At 41.1% G+C, this 23236-nt stretch overlaps 1 protein-coding gene across 4 annotated transcripts in view; it reads right to left on the bottom strand.

The window, feature by feature from the left end:
* Nucleotides 1-243: 243 nt before the first annotated feature.
* Nucleotides 244-23236, bottom strand: part of bahd1 (bromo adjacent homology domain containing 1) — a 97499-nt gene continuing 74506 nt past the window's right edge. For 2 of the 4 annotated variants that reach the window (XM_031890886.1, XM_031890887.1), the window contains 5 exons: nt 8562-8938; nt 7747-7906; nt 7355-7431; nt 5902-5993; nt 4732-5123 (listed from right to left, as the gene is read on the bottom strand). In XM_031890886.1, coding sequence (XP_031746746.1) covers nt 4934-5123; nt 5902-5993; nt 7355-7431; nt 7747-7906; nt 8562-8938 — 896 coding nt within the window. In that variant the 3' untranslated portion in view covers nt 4732-4933. Of the gene's footprint in view, nt 5124-5901; nt 5994-7354; nt 7432-7746; nt 7907-8561; nt 8939-23236 lie in introns of all 4 variants that reach the window. The other 2 variants (XM_012969331.3, XM_012969330.3) reach the window with 2 other exon arrangements.

Here is a 23236-nt window from a genome sequence, read left to right as displayed (position 1 = left end):
TTTGATTACTTATCTTACTATTCATCTTTCAGTTTCTTATTCCAACCAATGCCTGGTTGCTAGGGTAATTTGTACCATAGAAACCAAGTATCCAAAATTCCAAACTTAAGAGCTGCTGCACAAAGAGCTAAATAATTTAAAACCACACATAATAAAATTGCATTATCTAAGAATAGCACTCTTTACATCACACTAATAGTTAATTTTCAATCAGCGTGAAAAAGAAAACACCCAAAACATATATTTTTCTAAATCAATACAATTCTTCAAATTTATTGTCTTTTTTTTTCTTTTAAAGAATTACTTCTAATATATTTTTTTCACAGAAGATTATAGGGAATGTTTTTTTTCCATTCCATCTGTAAACATTGAAATACAGATCTGGGAGACCAAGGGGAAAATGAAAAATAAAAATAAGACACAAAAGTGCATTTTACAAAATCAACTAAAATAGATTTAACATGTATTGAGTTTTACACTTTTTTTCAGTTTAAAATTCTACGAACTGCATTTTCAGTTTCAAAAAAATATCGCTATCTACCAGGGTAGGAAAAGAATCTGCAAATACTTTCATGAAACAAGAACAACCCACGACATGCTGCACTAGGCTACAGCCAGAGAACCCAAGGACCGCGGCGGAGATCTACGGGCGTAGATTTAAAAAAATGTGCGCATTCCGCAGGGTACACGTGCTTTCCTTCCAAGGGCAAATGGTATTATCTATTGAGGAATTAACTGTAGTCTTTGCAACTGTCAGTTTCTAGCATAGAAGCGGTAACTGCATATGGGGCTTTGTAGTGAAGCCCAGACTTCCATTATGAATAAAGGTTTTGCCCTACACCTGAGGCTGTTGAACGGCCACAAAGTTTTTGGGAGATGAGATGTACAAGTTGGCCAATCCCAGGTTTACAGCCTAAATGTGGGGGCAAAAACAACTTATACCTCTAAAGGCATTGACTAAAAATTCATCATTTTGCCAGCAAATATGGCAGCACAAGGCTGCAGTGCCTACCCCAATGCCTCGCAACAACTGTCACACATGGCTCAGAGCAATGAGCTGCAGAAGGTGATGTTTCTTTAATGGACATCATTAGCCGGAACACACAGACTAGGAGAACACGATTCCTAACTAGAAAAACCTACAGCACAGCTAGCACTGAAGTATTTAATTCCATACTTAATATAGCAGAGCTTTTGGAATCCATCACAACTCACAATATTTAATACTCTGCCTCTCTTTAATTTCATTAGGTTCTATGGATCAGCGCAACAAGCATTAGCTGCAGAGCTGAGGGCCACACACCAAGAGCTAATTCATCTTAAGGTTACTGGCAACATTTAACATTTCCTAATGTCTTATTTGCACTTTTCCTGCCTGAAATGTATTTATTTATTTTTTGGTTTATTACCCCTGTCTGTAGCTGCAAGCCCACCCCAATGACTCTGTATGCGCTGGCAGGAACCCTAGGCTCACATGCAGTGTTAGATCGTTATCATTCATGGGGCAGAATTTAATCTGTGGTCAACAAATGCTGTGTTGAGGGATTAGAGTTTAAGGCTGGCCATATGTTATAAGCTTGTTTGGTCGCCAAACAAACTGATCTTTCCCTGACATGGCCACCTAAGGTGGGTGGGCATTGGGCTTACTGGATAAAAAATTTCGATCACAACTATGGAGACCCAGGCTGTTAGGGCAACGAGTCAATGCTGTCCTCGATCCAATGGTAAAATCAAACAAGCCTGATTATACATCTGGCTGATTTTCAGCCAGATATCAGAGGGGCCAAATCAGCAGCTTAAAGGTGGCCATACACACCACCATTTCAACCTTTCCCATGACCATCGGTCAAGACTTTGTTGTGCCGGTTTACTTGCATTGCACTAGTACATTCGCTCAGGGCAACAACCAGCAATTTGCTTCCATTAGTCTAGTGCAGTTACAATAATGTAAGCTAATTCCTGGTTGCTATGGGCTACCGCACTAGTGCAAATTTACAGCCATGATCGTAAAAAAAAAAAAAAAAAAAGTATTCGTACTGGGGCAATTAGAAACCTTTATCATATGTTCTACATGATGTTCAGTACATGCCTTTATGATCAACTACAGAGAAAATAATTTATGGTAGGTTGGGATTTCTTTTATTGTATTGGCTTTACTGCAGCTGTGGGGATCATGGGTACTATTCTTGTTGTGCAGCTGCCCCACTGATCCTCTTTGGTGCCCTGGACACCGTACATATGCAGTAGGGTATCGCAACTTTAAAGCTCAGTACGTGCACACTACCCGGGGCTGCTCAGAGGATCTGTAGGGTATTGGGAATAGATTGCAGCCTGGTGGGAATAGTACCCTGGACCGGTGCACTTTTCAGCAGACAGAAGTGCCATGTCTGGGCTCTAAGATTAGGAATTATATTGCTAATTGGCACATTGGTAATGATAACTAAACTTGTCCTTTAATTGGAGGCTACGCAGAGCCATTATTACGTAATGGAATTGGCCCAATAATCTTTGCAACTCAAATCCATAACACTATAATATATTAAACCAAAGATGGCAGCACAGCATAGTAATAAGTAGCCTTGCAGCACTGGGGTTATGAGTTTGATTCCACCTGGGCACTACCTGCAAGGAGTTTGTATGTTCTCCCCATGTTTACATGGCTTTCCTAAAACACTCCAAAAACCTTCAGGCAGGCTCCTGCTGAAAATGCCCCAGTGTGTTATGTGACTATGATAGGGAATATAGATTTGTAAGCTCCACTGGAGCAAGGACTGATATGAATAATGAACAAACTGTAACAGGCTGCCTTGTATAAAAAATGGACAATAATAAAACAATAATAGGGAACCATCAGCACTCTAGAACATCAATATCACCCACTAGTGGAACAAAGCAGAACTGCAACTTTACAAGTACCTCTTTGGTAATATCAATGAAACAGGATGCCTGGATTCCCTTTTCTGCCTATAGATGAATTCTTTTTGTTGTGATTGATTGAAATATTCTGAAGCTGTAGGGGGAGGGGGGTTATTCTGAAACTTGAAAATGCAGAGTCCTACCTTAACTTAGTGATTTACATCAGTCACGAGTACTTATACAGTGTGAGAATTTAGCGGAATTAGTGCAAGCTACAGAGTCTATCTACCAGTTTTTCCATCCTTTGGTTGTTTATTTTATGGTTGAATTATTCCCTCCACTCCCCCCTCCCAACCCCTTTCTAAAATCCATCTGGATAAGTCTGTCTTCTGATAAACATATATGTATAGACTTTGTACACATAAGGCAAATGGCAATTATGTTAAGCAGTCAGGTAGCAATTTCTCAGAACACAAGCTTGTTATTGGTCACTTCTGATGGATGGAACGACAATGCGGGCAGTTCATAGAAAGAGGACTTTGTGGTTGTGCCACTAAATCGCCAGACAAACTAGGGGCGTAGATAAAAATATCTTTAGGAAAAAAATCAACTATTTATAGAGTGCTTATCTCCAGTTTACTTTCCTGTACACAGTGTAATGTGCCGGCATAGGCTGTGTGCACATAATATTTTTCCTCTGCATACTGATTCCAGGAGCTGCCATACTGCTTTAGCGGCATTTTTATTAAAAGTCACCAGAAACACCACCTTTAGTGAAACTTATATAGAATGCCAAGGCAAACATATAGCAGCTCAAAACCCCCTCCAAACAAATTATAAAAATAAAAAACTGTAGTTGTGAGCTGCCATATTGCAGGCATGTTCTATGGAATTCAGTACAACTGTGTCTGAGCAATACTCAATAAGAGAGAGAATCCCAAGACAAGCAAGCTCCTGACCCTTTTGTGCACACCAAGTAAGCTATGCCTTCCTACATTGCTGAAAATAAATGGAAGATGGAAATGCAGTTTTAATGAATACAAATTATCATTTTAAATTAAGCAAGGGGTAATCCACAGCTCCATACCCTCCTCATTCAGTGGAGTGCTGACAGTTACACTGTAATACACAGGCTTTTCTATGTAGTACTAGTAGTGTGAGCATAGTAACCCACCTTCCACTGTGAGAGCCTGGCAAGTGCAGGCAGCCCTAAAACTAATGATAACCAAGTAGCAAAATAAAAGGAAATAATTAATCGGGTGGAATTAAAAAGTGTAAGTTAATAAATTGTTATGTCAGTTCTAAAACTGAATGCCAGAGAGAATGTAGTATTTCATATAAGTGATGGCAACCCTGTGGCACGCAAAACTGCTGCTCCATGATGGGAGTTTTAGTCCAGAATCTGCTGAAATGCCACGGATTCTCCGTCACTGGTCCAATGGCAGCTTGGTGAGAAATGCGTTGATCTCTCACTGAGCTGCCCAGGTACTGGTACGGTATGGCCAATTACCTGGCCAGCTGATGACTGATCAGTTGCAAGGGATTTGTATAAATGAAATACCTCTTTAAATAATGAGAAATTATGGCCCCAGCAGACAGAGGGGGGTGTCAGCAATCTGTAGAGCCATGGAGATCTGTCTGAAGAAGCCAGAAGTCTTGTCACTTCTGCATGGGCGTGATGACAGGGACCTGTGTGACATATTAAGGCATTTGAACCGAGCTTGGTCCAACCATGCACTAACACATCCCTACACAAGCTTGCAACCATGGTTCCTGACCTGATGTACTGGCTTATTTTTCCCCAATATATAGATATATTTATATATTTATATATATATTTATATGTTATATACTTTCTATTTTTTTTTTTTTGTGTTTTTATTTTTTTTTTCTTAATTTATGCTCATCTCTAACGAAGTGCTGTGCTTTCATTTGCTGAGTACTTTAACCAGTGTCTGTTCCTGAATCCAAAGCCTGAAGGCTTCTGCAAGAGGCTCCCAGCTTCCTAACACACGCGGGGCCAGCGGCTGGGAAAGATGCTAAAAAACAGTCTTAAGCTGTCTAACGTCTGAAGAGGCTATTGCGGGTTCTTCAGGATGCGGCCGTGCCTGAAGTCGTACACGTGCCGGCACAGGAAGACCAGCTCCGGGTCGGTGCTGTCTGGCACCCTGCGGTGTGAAGGGGTGGAATATTCTGCGGAGGGAGGGACAATCAAGGCTTTCCTGTTTGGGCAGCCCTCCCCTCGACGCTTTACCAAGGCACAAAATCTACAAAAGATTGAAAAGCTGCAGTCAGGCATATTGTTTGGGTATCACCAAGCATGGGCATTAGGCTGATAAATCCAAAGCACAGCTCCCAGAATCCTCTCCTTCTGCCAAGGAGTCTGGGAGCTGTACATCGGTTGCAGACTAAGGCGCAAATGCCTATACCTTGGGCAAAAAAATAATAGCAGATGAACAGTATTAACAATATAGAGATGAAATAGACATAATTTTTTTTTTTTGAGGAGAATCCAGCCCTGTGTATAGCCTGCGTGACTACTACAGTGTATAACAGTGCATTTCTTGGTCCTAGAGATAGCAAACTGGTCTACAAAAACAAGGGGGAAATAATAAAATGTACACTGTTTGCCAAGGTGCAGTAGCCCATAGCAACCAATTAAATGCTTTTAGACAAGTTAACGGTAAAAGGTTACCTGCAGATTGGCTGCTATAGGCTACTAGACCGGAGGGCAAACTTTGCATGTAGAGTTATTTTAGCTGAACTGTCAGCCTCTGTCCCAGTTTGGAAGAGGCGGGGGTACAGTTCACAAACAAGCATGGGGCAACGGCCAAGGAGAATGGATAATAATGAGTTAAGTGTACAAATAAATCACTTTGCTGCTGTAGGAAACGCAGTGTGCTAGAAAAGTACTCTACAGCTAGGGGAATCCCCTGTGCAGACTTCTCTGTAAGAGATATTTGTCACATAATGTTTGCCTTGGATATAATGCCCCCCTTGTGGATAGAAAGAATAAGAAAAGCGTGTCACAAGAGCGCCACCTGCCTGCAGTACTCTGCAAATGTTAGGACGTAGCACTTCTCCTCAATGCAGGCAATGCTGTTCTCATCTTGATGGCGCGAGGCAAAGATCTCCTTCTGGAAGAGAATGAAACAAGCATTATCAAGTGCTTGGTTCTTTTATCAACCATCGTGTAAATTGTATTGTAAATATTGGGGTCAAAATGGCTGGGGCTTGGTTATAAATGAAAATATATTATCCCAGAGCAGTCATCTCTTCACATACAGTGCTGCATACCCTTGTGGCCCTTTTTATAAATAAAGTTATACACACATACAGACATCAGGCCTGGACTGGCAATCTGTGGGTTCTGTTTGGGCCTCTTTGTACTTGAAATGCCTGGGCCTATTTTGAATCCCAGTCCAAACCTGACAGCAGTGTCATGGCAGCCATTCAGCAGCTTAAGTATAACTCCCATCAGCCTTAGCTAGCTGCTGGATACATAAACATGAAACCATGTTGCGAGGGCCACTAATTGATTCTTGATTCTTACAAATGTGTGTTGGAGCATTCCTTATTTAAAGAAATAAATTAGTACATATGCTCTTGATTAGGTACGTAATAGGTGAAAAATCAACACCTCCTGCTCTGTTATGCTACATGGCACAAAATCATCCCCAACAGGAAGTCATCAGTGCAAAACAGAACAGCATTCTGAAAATAACCACACTGCATTAAGGTAATGCCCAGATCCAAGAGCTTTTTATATATGAGTTCTTACAGGAAACATGTAGCTTTTTTAGTAATAGTGTGACCTTTAAACTCTGGAGAGTTGCCAGTTACTATCCCCATATGTAATAAAAGTTTGCCCAGTAGCAGTAATCCATAGCAACCAATAAGACTTTTGCTTTTAAAAAGGTGTCTGGTAAATTGTACCTGCTGATTGGTTGCTATGGGTTACTGCTCCTGGGTAAACCTACTGCCTTTTATTACAGTCCAAACACTTGGACAGTCTGCTAACCTCAAACAGAGTAGGTCATCTATTAACTGAATAAGTGCTGGGAATGCCTAGGGGCAAAACAGCAATTTGTGTTCATGTAAAAGTTAACCAACTCCATGCCACCCTAATTGCTATGTACTGCCCTGGGAATTACAGGCCTTAGCAAATACAATTGTGTAGCTTCATTATATGTCACACAGCATGAAAATGTTTGATAAGTAACTTGTAGCAGGTGTGTTGCACAGCCATGCCCAGTGGGAAGCCCCAGGAGCTGTCACTCTACAGCCCTATTTCTACCTTCATTCTAGCAACCTGAGCTATCGTGGTTGTTTTCTTCCCCAGGAAATACTGATATAATAATTTGTCCAGATGAAACAGTTTACCGATGTAAGGTTGTCAAGCAGCTGGTATCAATTTTAGAAGTGTGACCAAAAAAGCTTGCAGTTACAGCCTGACCTACTAGGTGGCGCTATAACTCAGCACAAATCTGCCACTCACCTGGTGCATGCTGGGATTGCGCCCTCCCTGAGTGTGCTCCGGTCTGTAGTACCAGAAGAGACTCATCATCAGCTCTCCTATCAAAAAATCACACCGGATTATTACAGGAGCAGCAACGTCACACAGAAATGTGCCCCTAAAACTCCATGTTGGGGTTCACAGATATTTATGGACTACCGCCACCAGTGTTCATCAACAAAGCAAGTTGGAACTGTAGTTCAACAACAGCCGGGAAGGCGAGATTAAGAAACCCTAAACAGTATTTGTGAGCTGAGAAGTGCTCAGTATAATATACAATATATATGATGTACACTAGCTGCAGTAGGTATGATATGCTAACTTGAATGTAATGAGAATGTCAGGATGAAATGTTTGGGAGTTTCCCTTTTTACCAGTTTTAGGCTCCTCCCACAGCGCAGATATTTTGGCTACATAGGGCATGGACTTCTTCCTGGGACCAGATTTTAGTAGTACAGTGTCGCGAACTCTGATGATTTCGCCGTTCCTCTCAACTGCCTGGTAACTCCTTCTGAGAGCCGGCTCTGGCTCGTTCTGTAGGGCGAGACCCACACATACACATTACTAGTGTTAGTATTAATGGGGTTGCTTTGAGTTAACTTTTAGTATGATGTAGAGAATGATATTCAAAGACAATTTGCAATTGGTCTTTATTTTTTATTGTTTATAATTTGTTAATTATATCACTTTTTGTTCCAGCACTTATCTGGTTGCTAGGGTTCAAATTATTTTAGCAACCAGGGAGTGCTTTACATGAGACACTGATATTTATAGGAGAGGACCGCAATAGGAAAATAACAAAAAAGTAACTATAAAACTGTATCCTATAAACATAATTCAAAAACTATAAAAAATAATGAAAAGTTGCTTAGAACCGACCATTCTATAACATATAAAAATTTAACTTAAAGGTGAAAAACCCCATTAATAACAGTGCAGCAGTACATATTAAGCTGCAGATTGTAGGATTCTAAATTCTTAATTACTATCAATAATACAATGGACTTGTGACCAACAGGTTATTCTGCAGTCATTTGCCATTTTGTTTGTTTAAGACTGGCTCCCCCTGACCAAATGGTGGACCTCAAATTGGGGGCTTCATCCAAAATAGTCCAAAAACTAGTGGTTGGCCAAGACAACAGGCAAATCCTTTGGTTACTATTTCCAGCAATGATGGGTATGCACTTACCACTACATACACTGCTTTCTCACAAGCCGCGCCGACTGGCATCCAGCCGTTGGTAGAGCGCCTCCTGTGGATGCGTTGCTGTTTGGGATGGCTGTGGCTCTTGCTGGCTTTGTTGCTGGAAGCATGAAAGCAGCCGGATGTGTTTCTGACGCCGGACTTGGAACCACTGGGAGGTTTGGAGCTTTGTGGGCATTCTCTAGCAGTCTTCAGCATTGCCATCGTCTGAGGTTCTGAGTTGGGGGTCTGCAAGTTTGGGACAGGCTCGGCAGCAGGTGGGACGCTGGGGACGGGACATCCTAAAAGCGGGTGGGCGGGAGACACAGGATGGCCAGCCGTGGGAATTGAAAGGCTAAGCTGGTCGTGAGATTTGTACCCTTCTGCGGAGACAGAGAGCAATAGAATAAATGTTTGTGCCACTGCACTAGTACAATACCAACGGTATGGGAGGAAAATGCACCAAAGGGAATGAACCATCTATATCAACTATACTGTATCTCTATCAACTTCCAGAAGGGGGTTCCAACAATACAAATGTGCAAGTTTGCTCAGAATTTTAACCCATCACAAGAAATTAGCAGATTGCTTCTTTCTGGTTTGCTGTTTAAAAGGAAACCTCTCATTGGTTGCTAAGGGTTACAAGACCAGAAGTACCAGGGCTGTGGAGTCGGAAGCAATTTTGGGTAGCCAGAGTCAGAGATGGAGTCGTTGGTGATATAAACTGAGGAGTCCGAGTTGAAGAATTTATGTACCGACTTCACAGACCTGGCAAATACGACACTTGTTATTACACAACCCCCAATGAATCAAAATGAAAACCTTAAAGGAGGAAAGAAACTCGGACCAGGCACTAGGGATGTAGCGAACCTGAAAAAAAAAGTTTGCAAACCCATTCGCGAACTTACGCCAAAAAGTGCGAAAGTTTGCGAACTTTGCGAACCCCATAGCCTTCAATGAGAAGGCGAACTTTAAAACCTAGAAAAGCCATTTCTGGCCAGAAAACTGATTTTAAAGTTGTTTAAAGGGTGCCACGACCTGGACAGGGGCATGCAGGAGGGGGATCAAGGGCAAAAATTTCTCTGAAAAATACGTTGTTGACATAGCGTTGCGTAAAAACGCAAGCTATTCCTATGTATACGCAAAGGCAGCTGTCAGATCTAGCGGAAATACGCAGCGTTTTTTGCTATTTTGCACTATTAGCACCATGGAAACGGGATTTGCTTACGTCGCCATGTGTGGCTTGTGCGGCGTTTTTAGGCAGAGAAAAAACGCAGCAGAAAAACGCCACGCGAACCCAAATTGCGAACACCCGATGTTCGTGCAAATTAGTTCGCCGGCGAACAGTTCGTTACATCTCTACCAGGCACTTTGCTTCCCCATTTCTATCTCCCGCAGACAGTCCTGCTTTTAATATGCTGCCTATGCGGACTTTTGGTTTGTATGGGGAAGGGTAATCCATTGCAAATGAATCACAGGGTGTGCAGCCCATTGAGGGTTCTGCTCCTGTATTTATGTACTGGCCCATAATTATACAGAAAATTAGAGGAATGAGGAGGGCAGGATAATGAGACGGCAGACACTTAGGCCAAGTGAGTCACATGTCTATTATCCAAGCCACTCCTGATCGACTCCTACAACCAGATTCCAGTGCCTTTGTGCTACCGGCTGTGTGACCTACATTGGGTTTTTATATACATATAATGCCTACTCATTCCCTGTGTGACTTGGAGTCATGTTTTCCTGTACAGTAGCCAAGTCATAGTTCACCCCAAGATATTTTATTTATGGAAATGTATGGATTTGTGCTGTTATATATTGGTATCCGTTAGTTTTCTCTTCAGACCTACTCATTTTTACCTCCCAGTCTGCCATTAAAATCACTGCAGGGAAAGTGGGACACTAGCAGCCAGTTAACACTGTACATTCCATTGCCTTCCCTTTTTGGGTTTAAGTGGGATTCTGGGAGTTGTAGTTCTCCCAATATGTGATTTGAATATATTCAAACTGCCAAGTGTCTTATAATCTTGTTCTAAATCAATAAATCTGTTCTCTATTTTAATTAGTATGGGTGGGTGGCAGTTTAGTCCATGATGCGAAAGAACATGGCTAGCCAATGGCAAACCTGGCATTTCACTTTCACTTTAGGCTTATGGCAAGTGTTTGTCACGGGGTCTCTAAACTACTGGCAGTGCCTTTCCCAATTAAATGAATTAAAATAATGAAAAAATGTTTGGCTAATTAATTAAAATGTTAATATAAGCAACTTTCCTATATACATGGCCTGCAAACATTAAAGAGCCCATTATATACTTTTTTCTTTATTCACTATATATTTGTAAAATGAGGAGTGTTCTGTCCATGCAAATAATCTTCAGTGTCACCTTAGAGCAGGGATCCCCAACCTTTTATACCCATGAGCCACATTCAAATGGAAAAAGTGTTAGGGAGCAACACAAGCATGGAAAAAATTATTGGGGGTGCCAATAAGAGCTATATTTGGTTATATGGTAGCCCCATGTGGACTGGCAGCCAACAGAAGGTTCTGTTTGACATTACACTGGGTTTTTAGATAAATGGAGGACAAATCATACACAGCTATATTGGTGGCCAAATTAGGCAAAGATCCACTCATTTAGCAACCTCACAAAACCAGTGGGTTTCACCATGTATGGCCAAGTAAAGGTCTGGCAGCCAAACAGGTGTCCCAGGATAATATTCCCAGCTCAACCACAGGGCCAGTACAGTAATAAAGAACATGAGTGGGCTAGTGACAGCTATGAGGCACAAGCTTGGTAGCACTTCCAATAAATTAGAGTGCAGCAGACGAGCCTGATGACCATTACAATGTTAAGCTTCTCAGTGAATGAAAGAGAGAGAAGCAACATATAAGCAGTGTATGGTGATGATTATCTGGGTCAGGGCTGTCCAACTGGAGGCCTGTGGGGCTGGATGTGACCCTCCAAAGGATTTTTATGGCTCCCAGTCTGCAAAAAGGCTCCATAGGCTTCATATGACATTATTTGAATTTAATCTGGCCCTTGCTATACATGCTATATGAGAAATAATCAGGCCACTACATGTAATAAGTGGGACAGTTTTTGGATCTAGGGTTCTAGGCGGAACTGACAAAACCTTCTGTAGGTGCTTGACTAATATGATAAAATACATGTCTACCCAATGGCACATCCACCCGAACTGGCAATATTTTTCCACCGGGCAGGGTATTACCAGAATGTTATGACCTGCTGTGGCACACAGGGAGATTAGTTGCCGCACAAAAAATCTCCCTGTTCACAGGTGACTAATCTCCCCGAAATGCGCAGCGTCACGCATACCATCCCACCAGCGATTTACATACTCACCTGGTGGGATGGTATTTCGGGGAGATTAGTTGCCCGCGACAAGGGAGATTTGTCGCGGGCGACTAGTCTACCTGTCTGCCACAGCCCTAAGGTGGCTAAATGTCTCCCAGGATTTCTATAATGGAGTATTCTCAACACACCCTTTATATCCCACGAATAACTCAGTTCACATTTCCATTTAATACTCTTTGTAAGCAAACCTGTAATTAGCACTCGCCATTAGCAATATAAATAAGGGGGGATGCACTAAGATCTTCATTACATTACAGGCTGCAGATTAGGCCACAAAATAAAGGGAACTCTTACACAAAGGGACACAAACTTTTCTTTCTACTTATTTTCAGATTTATTCCAGCTTCTCCAGTTTATAATACATCGGTTTCTGTGATTGTTTTTTTTCTTTTAATTTCTTCCGATCTTGTCAATGTTTTTTATGAAAATGTTGATGTTCTTGTGAAATTTCCTTATCTGTTGTTAATTCTATTGAAGCTCGCGAAAAGCTGTACCAATAAAGGGATTTCAATAACATTTTTCTATCTTGGGGAAATTTCCAGTCCAATTGTAACAGCTATTTCACTTCCCCCTTGACACGGATGCAAAATTATCAAAACTGTCCAAAGTTCAATAGCTTATAAATAGGGCCCCAAGTGTCCTGATAAGCTTTGGCCTAAACAAGAATTCCCTTTGGTGATGCTTCTCATATCCAAAATGTCCATATTTATACGTGTTAAGATAGGGTGACCTAGAGGACCGTGACGTATATAAGGCTTTCCGGTTTTAGAAGCTAATAAGGGGGCCAACAAACAGGGTAACAATATTTGCAGAATTTGAAGCTAAAAGTGTTGGAAAGCTGTTGTTATTGCTCTCCTATTAGGATAGAAAGGCTTCCCCACAGGATGAAGGTAGTGATTGATTTTGCAATAACTGGCATTTAGCTTGTCTCTCCATACACAACAGAAGAACTGTATCTTTGGAGTAAGAAGCACTGGTTTCTTTTGCATACACACCCAAAATAAGTGACAGTACCTCAATACCAAATTTATTAAGGTGCTCATGGGTATATATCAAACACCTCTGCCCTTCCACAACATTAATGGGGTGGTTCGCCTTTAGGTTAACTTTTAAAACTGGCGCCTCTAACTGAGAACCTTGCCAACCCTGCTCCAAAAATTACCCCTCTCTCAAATCTCAAAGCAGAGAAGGTCTCATTCTCCAGGAACGGGCACCACAATATCAGGTAACTTTGCAGGCTTGGCATTTCTATACGGGAGGCTAAGCATCATGGGATTTATTTGCTTTATAAACTCATAAAGCGCCCATGTGGATGGCTATCTGTATGTGCCTCATTTGCCGATCTACACTCACTTTTCATGTTCAAATGGAAATATCTCTTGGTAAACTGTAAGCTTTTATCTTGTGGTTTCTATTTCCATCAGAAGAAGAAACAAAGTTATTATAGAAAATATAACACGCAATGCAAATTGAATGACATCAAAAGCTCAGTTTCAAATCGACTACAGGAGAAATAAAAATAAGTAATGAGTTGCGGCGTGCATGGAGAGACGCTCACATACCCAGTATAAATCTAAAATGCAGACACAATAATGGGCACCCCCTAACTCCCCTCTTATTCACTGTAACACAAATCTCTCATAAATCTCTATATAGAACTAGTAGTACTTATACTTATAGCACCACAAGGGCACTCAGTGCTTTGTAACACAAACAGAGGCACAATTAATACTAGTTAACCAGTGGGAATAAACACATAGGTGCCACATAAGGTCCCTATCCTGAAGAGCTTACAATTAGCTTTGCCAAATATCTGGCATATAGGTGGCTGTTGCATGAATTACATCATCTTAAAGGGCTGGTTCACTTTTAAATTAAATTTTAATATATTAAGTTATAGAATTCCCTATTCCTAGCAACTATGCAATTGGTCCTCAATTATTTTCTATAGTTTTTTTTTTTTTTTTTTTTAATTATTTGCCTTCCTTTTCTACTTCTTTCTAGCTTTCAGATTGGGGTCACTGACCCAAGAAGACAAAAAAACCTATTGTGAAACTGTGAGGCTACAATTTTATTGTCATTGTTACTTTTTATTCCTATTCCTGTATTCCGGTGGAGATAGTCTATATGAAGGGAAGCTATGATTATCTTAAGACAAAGTAATGCCTCTCTTTTGTGCAGGGATATATAATGACTATTTAATACAGATATGCATGAGAGACTTTAGTTACAGTAAACAAGTTATGTTTCAGATAGCATTGCCATTCATCCAGTGTTTTTTTCTGCATTGTAGATCTGTAGGTTTACACAGTGGTGCCCCCACAATTAGGTACTGTCTGGTTATACTTCTATAAAAAAATAAACACCCGCTACACTGTATACACTTGGACAAACTCATTATAGGCTGTAGATCTGCTCAGCTGGATAAAGAGAGTTGTATCTAAGCCCGAGCAAAAAACGGAGCAGCAGCTACTGGAAAAGAAATGCTGGTGGGTGTTAAAAGGCAAGTAAAACATGTATTAACTGTATTATTAAATAAATGAAATAAATGATCATTTACCAACATGCTGGCGAACTTTATAGTTTGTAAATGATATGCCTTTTTCTTCTTCTACACTTTTCCAGAAGCCAAAAACTATTGCTCTGTGAGGCTACAATTTTATGGTTATAGTCACTCTATATCCAGTTAATTGGCTTCTGTCTAAATTGACCATAGTGTGTGATAGGGATTTTAGATTGTAAGTCATTCTGGGGCAGGGACTGATGTGAATGATGAATAATCTCTGTAAACCTCTGCGAAAATGTGTCAGTGCTATATAAATAACAGGCAATAAATAAATAATAAAAGTATTTAGGGCCTCTCCTATTCATATTTCAGTCTCTCATTCAAACCACTTGTCTGGTTGCTAAGGTAATTTTTACCCCCTGAAAATAGATTTCTGCCGAAATTCCAAACTAGATAGCTGCTAAACAAATAATAAAAAATAAAGAAAGGAAGCCACAACTACTCTGACTCTGGTGCCAACCCCCATTCACCTACAAAGAACAGGTATTGGCAAATGACAAATGCAGTCTGGGGAATCTAAAGTTCTGGAAAAAGCTGTAGAACCCTGGGTTGAGGATGCCTATTACCCAGTATCTCTAGCATAACTGGCCTCTTTCCCTAGTTCCTTGCCAAAACAAATACACTTGCTGGTAAGAAAGGTGGGAAAAGATGGTACAAGCTGTATATCTAAGGGGCATATTTATTATAGTGTATAAGCCAACGTCACCATAGCAACCAATCAGCAATTAGATTTGAACGGTTATCATACAAGTTAGAATACAAAAGTAAAAAATCTGATTGGTTGCTATGGGCAACATCACCAGATGTTGGCTTACACATTATAATAAACACGGCCCTAAGAGTGCAAGTAGCTTGCCATGAAGCTATTATCTTTCCCTATTTAATGTCAAACTGAACTGAAAGAGAAGAGTAATTATACATAATATATAAGAATACATATACATACATATATATATATATATATATATATATATATATATATATATATATATATATATATATATATATATATATATATATATATATATATATATATATATATATATATACATACATATATATAAACTTGGTTAATAACGAAAACAATAGCTTAATGGCAGTAGAAGAGAAGACCCGCACAAATGAAAATGAGAGGCAGTCTGTGTGGGGTGCAGGATACAAATGCCAGGGGCAAAACCACACATAAAACAGCAAGTATTGGCACGACAGCCCATATTACTGACTGCTAATTGCTAGAAGCCTTTTCAGCATGACTCCCTGTCTGTCCCTAGAGAGTGCTTTGAGCCCATCCAACCTGTAATGTAAGAGGCTGCTCATCACTGCCCACTCAGCCTGGCACAGGGGTGCATGTAATGTGGCACACAAGCAAGGAATGGAAATCATTCATGCCCAAGAAGCCCACAGGATAAACCTATTCTCTGGTGCCTTTCAGCTATGTGTGACTATTATGCCCATCTGCACAGTACAATAGGGTAGAAATGAGTGTATGAGTAGCGGGAAGCCTCAGCAATGGTTGTACATACATGGTTTAAATAGAAAGAAATCAATAAGACAGGTACCTAGTGAATAATGACCAGAGCTACGCGATGTCTAGTGGTCTACACAAGGCAACAAAGGAACAAGAGCCTCCTTTATCCTACCGATACTGCACACAACCTGCAGGGCCATTATACAGTACAGAAGCTTGGCCCACAGTGGGGGGGGGGGGGTTGTTTATACAAGAGCTGTGGCAGCTCTTGGCAGCAGGAAAGAGTAAGAAGAGGAGGATGCTCACCATTATTCCACCATTTGCTATACACTGTTACGATCCTGATCAATACATTGGTGTGATACCAAATACACAAAAATGCCCATCTGTGCCCCTTTGGGTTACTGGACTACAACTCCCAGCATCCCACTGAAGCCTAAACACCCTGAACATCTGGAGGAGCACAAGTTACTTCTAGGCCTAGATCATGCCTCTTAGCTGGGCACTGGACTTATGCTACATTAATTCAAACAGGTTAAACAAGAACTAAAGCTTCTGTAATCGCTTGGCTCCCACTTCAGAGCCCTTATCCTTTCCAAAAGTTCAAGACCCTCTAAAGTTCCCCATTTGTTGTACCTTGTTCAGAAAGGCAGAGTGGCTCACTGGGGTTAACAGGCCCCTTGCCCAAACTTCCAGGCCTGGTAATGTGTCTAACGTGAGGCGGGCAAGGGGGTTTGGGAGGCCATATTGCCAAAAATCAGCAGTCTAAGAATCTAGAATCCTTGGGTTTACATGGGAATGAGTTTTTATTTGGTATCAGTATGCCATTACTGAAAGACAGTTGGTTCAATAAAAGGCATCACACTACCCAAATCTCTGTATTTACTGTTTAATAAGTGAGCTCCCTCATCTTGCTCCTCACTCATGCTGTGATCCTGAGAGCAGCAGCTTGAGCCAGGGGCTGTGCGAGGGCAACACAGATAGGTTACGGGGGAGCATGTGCTAGTGATTTCCCTACCCATCCTATGCAGGCGTGAGTCAGTCATATGGAATGGCCGACTGCCACACAGCATTATCAGCTTGTTTGCAGCACAAAACCAGATTATTATTCCTAAATCTTACGCTACCACATGGGTTTGTTACTAACCCCGTAGGCCAGAAAACTAAGTAAAAGGCTGTCTATGCTCTGGAGACAAACTGCAGCCACTAACTCTCCTCTGACTTCCTGGATCGCTGAAAAAAAGAGCGCTTGCACCGAGACCCCTGGATAAGCTGAGCTGCACGACTGCCTGTGACTACAGCACCCCATCCTACCCATCTGTAAGCAATGACAGCATAGTATTTATCAGCTGGCTGCTCTATCCATAGCCAGAGAAACACACAGCCAGGCTAGGCAGGAAAGGGGCTGGCATAACCAGAGCGTATAACTCTACAAATGTTACAAACCACTTTGAATGTTAAATGTTAGGGGTTGTTACCCTTTAAATAAACTTATAGCGTGCTGTAGATACTGCTATTGTTAAACAATTGTTAAACTATGTGCATTTGGCATTCATTTTTTTTTTTTATTATTTGTGTTTTTTTAATTAATTAGCCTTTTATTTAACCACTTTCCAGTTTGAAATTTTAACAGCTATGTAGTCGCTAGGGTCCAAATTACCCTAGCAAGCAGGCATTTGTTTGAATGAGAAACTAGGATATGAATAGGAGAGGGCCTGAATAGAAAGATAAGTAATAAAGTGTAACAAGAACAATTGCATTGGAGCATTACAGAGCAATAGTGTTTTGGCTGCTGGGATCAGTGACCCCCCTTTTGAAAGTTGGAAAGAGCCAGAATAGGAAGGCAAATAATTCAAAAACTATAAAATTAAAAAATGAAGACCAACTGAAAAGCAGCAAAGAACTGGCCATTCTATAACATACTAAAAGTTAATGCCGAACCACCCCTTCAAGTCACACTAAGCTTTTTACAAATCTGTAGCCTTTAGTGTTTGTCAATAAAAGAAGGTGTACAACGGTTGCATAGCTTGCTTTTGTTTTTTAAAAGGTAGGCAGAGCCAAAATAAAATCTATATTTAGTATATATGCACCCCAGGTACTAATTAAGGAATAATTATGCAAATAACATCTCTGGCTTGTATGGCAGACATCCATAAACAAAGCATATAGTGGCTTTTATAGTCCTGACACAAATGACTCCCCTGGGAATAATAATGATAATAATAATAATAGAGTTCCCAAGAAGTGGCAGCAATGTTGTGCTAGCAGGAAATAGCAGGCATGCAGGGCCCTGGCACACACTGGCACACACAGTACCAATTAACCCCACCATGCAGGGAACGCCAAGCTCTTGTGTCTGCAAAGCTCTCATTTATCAATCACATTTACAGGATAAAGAGTACATTTTTCCCATAGGGACTAGTACAGTACCTGGGTTTGTTTGGCAATTTATAATACCTCCTTAGATCAAACAGAGCTGCCCCGGCAAACAGTGGGTCACAGCTGTACAGCAATAGCATATCTTCATTCACACTGTGCATCCCAGCGCAAACACGCAGCTAGGAGCAGGGTGGGAGATAGGAAGCAATGGTCCCACTAGCCTGCCCGTGCCCTTTATCCTAACAAAGTCAAAAGCCTGGGGTTATTCTAGCCTTATTATGGCTGTATGGCTGCCACAGCTATTTCTCCTTGTGATAAATGGAGTGGGGGCACCGTTGCTCTTTTCAGTCTGAACATGACAAGAAAATACCTGGGTCGTAAATAAAAAGGTCTTTAATGGAGCTGAAATTGTTCTCAATTCATGTTTAGTGTCTGCCCTCTTTGTTCATTTCCAATGTGACCAAGGAAATAATGTCCCTATAAAGAGGAGCTTTGTTTGTTCTCTTCCATTGCACTTCTACTTAACATAAAAATGTGTTTCTGGGCTTAAAAATCACAACTAATGGTTCTGTCAACTACATCTCACTGAAATGAATGGGAGGCAGAAGAGTTTTGGGTGCTGCTCCAGAGGCGGAGATATGTGCTCTGTGCCATCAGCCTTAGCCAAAACTCAGCCTAACTAGCCTTCCATGGTTTTGTATTTTCTATAAGTTATATGCCTATTCTTCAAACAACCTAAAAATAACAATACAATCATAGCCTCACAGTTTTTTGGCTGCTGGGGTCAGTGAACACCCTTTGAAAACTGGAAGGAATCTGAATAGGAAAAGAATTCAAACTATACAAATAAAAAGAAGAGGACCAATTGAAAAGTTGCTAAGAACAACTAACAACTTTTTATCAGAACATTTAGCAGGCAAGTATTAACAATTGGCTTGGTTTGTCTTTTTAAACTGTAACTGATTTCTTTACCCATAAACTAAACACAATCACCTTTTCTCCCAAACAGCCCGTCTCTCTGCCATAAAACGAGATTTACAACAGGCTAGTGTGTTTATTCTCTGATATCCCCAACCTCATATAAAGCCAATGCGTAGAAAATAAAGTGGGAAATTCCCCACTGGATTTTCAGTTTGAGAAAACTCCCAGAACTGCAATTCTGTGTATTTGAAGCCAGAGAAACCATCAATTTCCTATAGCTTGAGTTCACACAAATGTCATTTGTTTGTTTCTGTTCCATCGGAGTCTTTTTCTGTTGGAACATAATTTACATTACAGGACTCCTAGATGGCAAATTGTCTTAAAAGGAAAGGTCTTTGCTGATGATAGATGTATAAATATGCATAACCTAGTTCCATATCCTACTGCAAAATGAGACTAACCAGCGGCATATGCAGGGAAAGCACAAGCTGCATCAGCTAAACACACTGGATTCCTGGAAATTGCAGTTAAAAGGCAGAATTTAATCACTGCAATGGGGTTCCATTCAAGTAAGTGACTGCTGAACTCTACATAAAGGAGATTCTCTGCTGGCTGATAAACAGAATAAGTGAATAAGTGCCATGTACCAGGGGCCTTAAAGGGAAACTATACCCCAAAATAATGTAAGTCTCTATAAAAAAAATTGCATAAACAAGCTCATATGTAAAACCCTGCTTCATCTAAATAAACCATTTTCATAAAAATATATTGGGTAATCCTAAATAAAAAACTGTCATTTTAGGAATTAAGGGCTAGCTCCTGGGATCATAGGATTTACAGTGCACACAAACAAGCCAAGGCACACATACATGCTAGGCTCCATCAGCCAATGAATGGACAGAGTTGTACCTTTTGCTCCCACACTACTTCCCGTTACAGTTAAAGCTGCATTATTTCTGGTCATGTGACCTCTGAGGGAGCACACAGCCCATCACTATATGGTGGCTCAAGGGAAAGGATGTAAAAGGGCAATATTTACTAGGCACCGAACCCAGTTTTTAAGATTCGGCCGAACCCCCAAATCCATTGCAAGGAATTCGGCTGAATACCGAACCAAATCTGAATTGTTGAAGCGTTTAGGGCTGCATTGTCAGACAGGGGTAGGCCTCTAGGTGTATGTAATAGAGCAAATAGTCGTTCCCAAATCCCCCTTCTACTTCTCAATGCCACCCCGTAGGGGCCAGCCCCATTGCCTGGGAGCCACCTGCACATTACACAAGTCAATGCATAGATGTGAAGCTACATTCTTTTTCATTACTTATCTTTTTGTTCAGGCTCTCTTCTATTCATATTCCAGTCTCTCATTTAACCACTGCCTAGTTGCTATGCTATCACTACAATCCAGTGAGCTAGCCAATCAGCATTTTGCAAATAGTATTGGAAAACATTGATTTACTGTAATTTTTTTGTTATAACCCATTATTCCGTTTGTTCCTTCATATCACAACACTGAAGCCTAATGATTTACTCATAGAAAAACAGTGGGAGAGATCAGAATACAAACAAACACATGGTATCACTGATTTATCATAATAATCATAATCAGGCCCCCAAGCATGGGAAAGAGTGCATAATTGGCCCACAGCATTTAAAACCTTGGACAGCGCTGCATTATGGAACCCCCCCAACTGGGATACAGTGGCAGCTGGTTTGGCAGAGGTGTTTCTTTCTATGGGCTTAAGGTGGTTTTGCAAATGATGAAATTTATGAATTTCTAAATTCTTTAAATTCCCATGTACAGTAACTGATACAGTAAATGGTTTGGTACCTGTATCATCACACATACATATGCTGATCTGCACGAATATATATGGTATCTTTATAAAAAGATGAACATTGTTCTTTAGCAATATCCCTCAGCATGCTGTTTATTCCAAGATAAGGGGAGGCCACAATTGAGCCCATGCTGCCCATTATTGATTTGCTTATTACAGTATATAAAAGTTTCCGGCTGGCTTGTTATTAACCACAGGCAGGTAACAGCTCAAACAATGGGATACTCGAAACAAAATACTAAAATAATTATATAAACAAAGAATGTTCTTAAAGGGCACTTATCACACTAAAATTGCTTCCCCCACCGGAGGTGTGGGCTAATAGCGCATGCATTCTGGTGGGAAACAATAGTCTTTTCTAAAAATAGCCCCCTACAGTGTTAAGGTCCCCATACACTATAAGATCCGCTCGCTTGGCGATGTCGCCAAGCGAGCGGATCTTTACCCGATATCCCCACCTACGGGTGGGTGATATCGGGTAGGAAGTTGCTTTAAAAAAAAAATAATCCGATCGTTTGGCCCTGAGGCCAAACGATCGGATTACATTTGCGGCCATGGGCAGTCGGTTCGGGGGCCGCATCAACGAGCCGATGCGGTCCCCGATCCGACCAGATTTTCTAACCTGCCCGATCGATATCTGGCCAATTTCAGGCCAGATATCGGTCGGCCAGGCCGCTCGTTTCTGCCCATACACGGGCCGATTAGCTGCCGAATCGGTCCAAGGGACCGATATCGGCAGCTTCTATCGGCCCGTGTATGCGGGCCTTTAGGCTGCTTGCACCAGGAGGGAACTCCCAGTTCGGGCACCCATGCTGTGGCCCTTGCATGCACATAACTAGTGAGTGTTATTATATATATAACAAACTCAACAGTAGAAAGCACTCACAGCTATAGCATCAATCAAGTCAGTGATTTATTTCAGCATACCATCTACGCGTTTCGATCATCATCCTGATGACGATCCTGTGGTGATCGAAACGCGTAGATGGTATGCTGAAATAAATCACTGACTTGATTGACGCTATCGCTGTGAGTGCTTTCTACTGTTGAGTTTGATGCATTACTTTTGTCAGCACCCAGCCGCTGCCCAAACTGGAAAAACTTATTGACTCGAGTATAAGTCTAGGGTGGGAAATGCAGCAGCTACTGCTAAGTTTCAATAATCAAAATAAATACCAATAAAATTACATTAATTGAAGCATCAGTGGGGTATATGTTTTTCAATATTTATTTCAAAGAAAAACAGTAAACTAGCTCTGTAAGCGGAGAAGAGGGTCAACAAAAACAATATGAGTACTACCCCACGCTCATTGCACATTGGCAAACTGGCAGCAGACCCGATCCCGGAGGGATGTAGGGGAAATAAGTATTGCTAGTGGGAGCCTAGGCCAGGGCACTGGCGGGTCTGGTTGCGGGTGGCCTAATTTGCACATAAAGGAGAGAGGGTGCTAGTCTAGAGGGACCCATGGCACCCGACTCGAGTATAAGCCGAGTGTGACTTTTTCAGCACATTTTGGGTGCTGAAAAACTAGGCTTATACTCGAGTATATACAGTATATGGCCTAAAGCATGGTTCTCATTTAACAATTCCCAGCTGTAGAACAGTCAATGTGCTATCCTTGATGGTGAAAATGGGATTTTTCCCCCCTGCCACTTCTGTCCAATTAAAACAACTTAAACTGACAAGCTGCACTTCTGCAGTGTCAGACTGGGGTGTCTAGGGCCCACCGGGACTCCCTGGCCCAGTGTCAGAACTAGGTTCTAGTGCTCTAGCCAAGTCCGGCAACTGGTACCCCTTCACCCAATTTTAGCAGTAAATTTACACCCACTGCTTAATACAAAGCACTGATAAACCTCTTAGAACACCTCTCAACAACATTTGAACTACATTTAGTTAATCTTTTCAATGTCTTCTTTCTTCCTTTCCATTTTTTCTTCTCCTTCAGTGAATCCTTTTTATTTATTTTATCATTATTTCTCTGCCTTCCTTTTCTATGCCATTGGCTCCCCTTATGTGTAATTTTCTTCCACACACTACATGTGTACAATTCTTTCCACCTTTATCCATTTTTCCTGTTTGCTATTTTCCTAAACACCCTGCTTCTATGTCACTGTATCCCTAACATCAGGGGGTG

Source organism: Xenopus tropicalis, chromosome 8, assembly GCF_000004195.4.
Source record: "Xenopus tropicalis strain Nigerian chromosome 8, UCB_Xtro_10.0, whole genome shotgun sequence".
In the NCBI taxonomy this organism is placed as follows: Eukaryota; Metazoa; Chordata; class Amphibia; order Anura; family Pipidae; genus Xenopus; species Xenopus tropicalis.
This window is presented reverse-complemented; position numbering and strand designations above follow the sequence as displayed.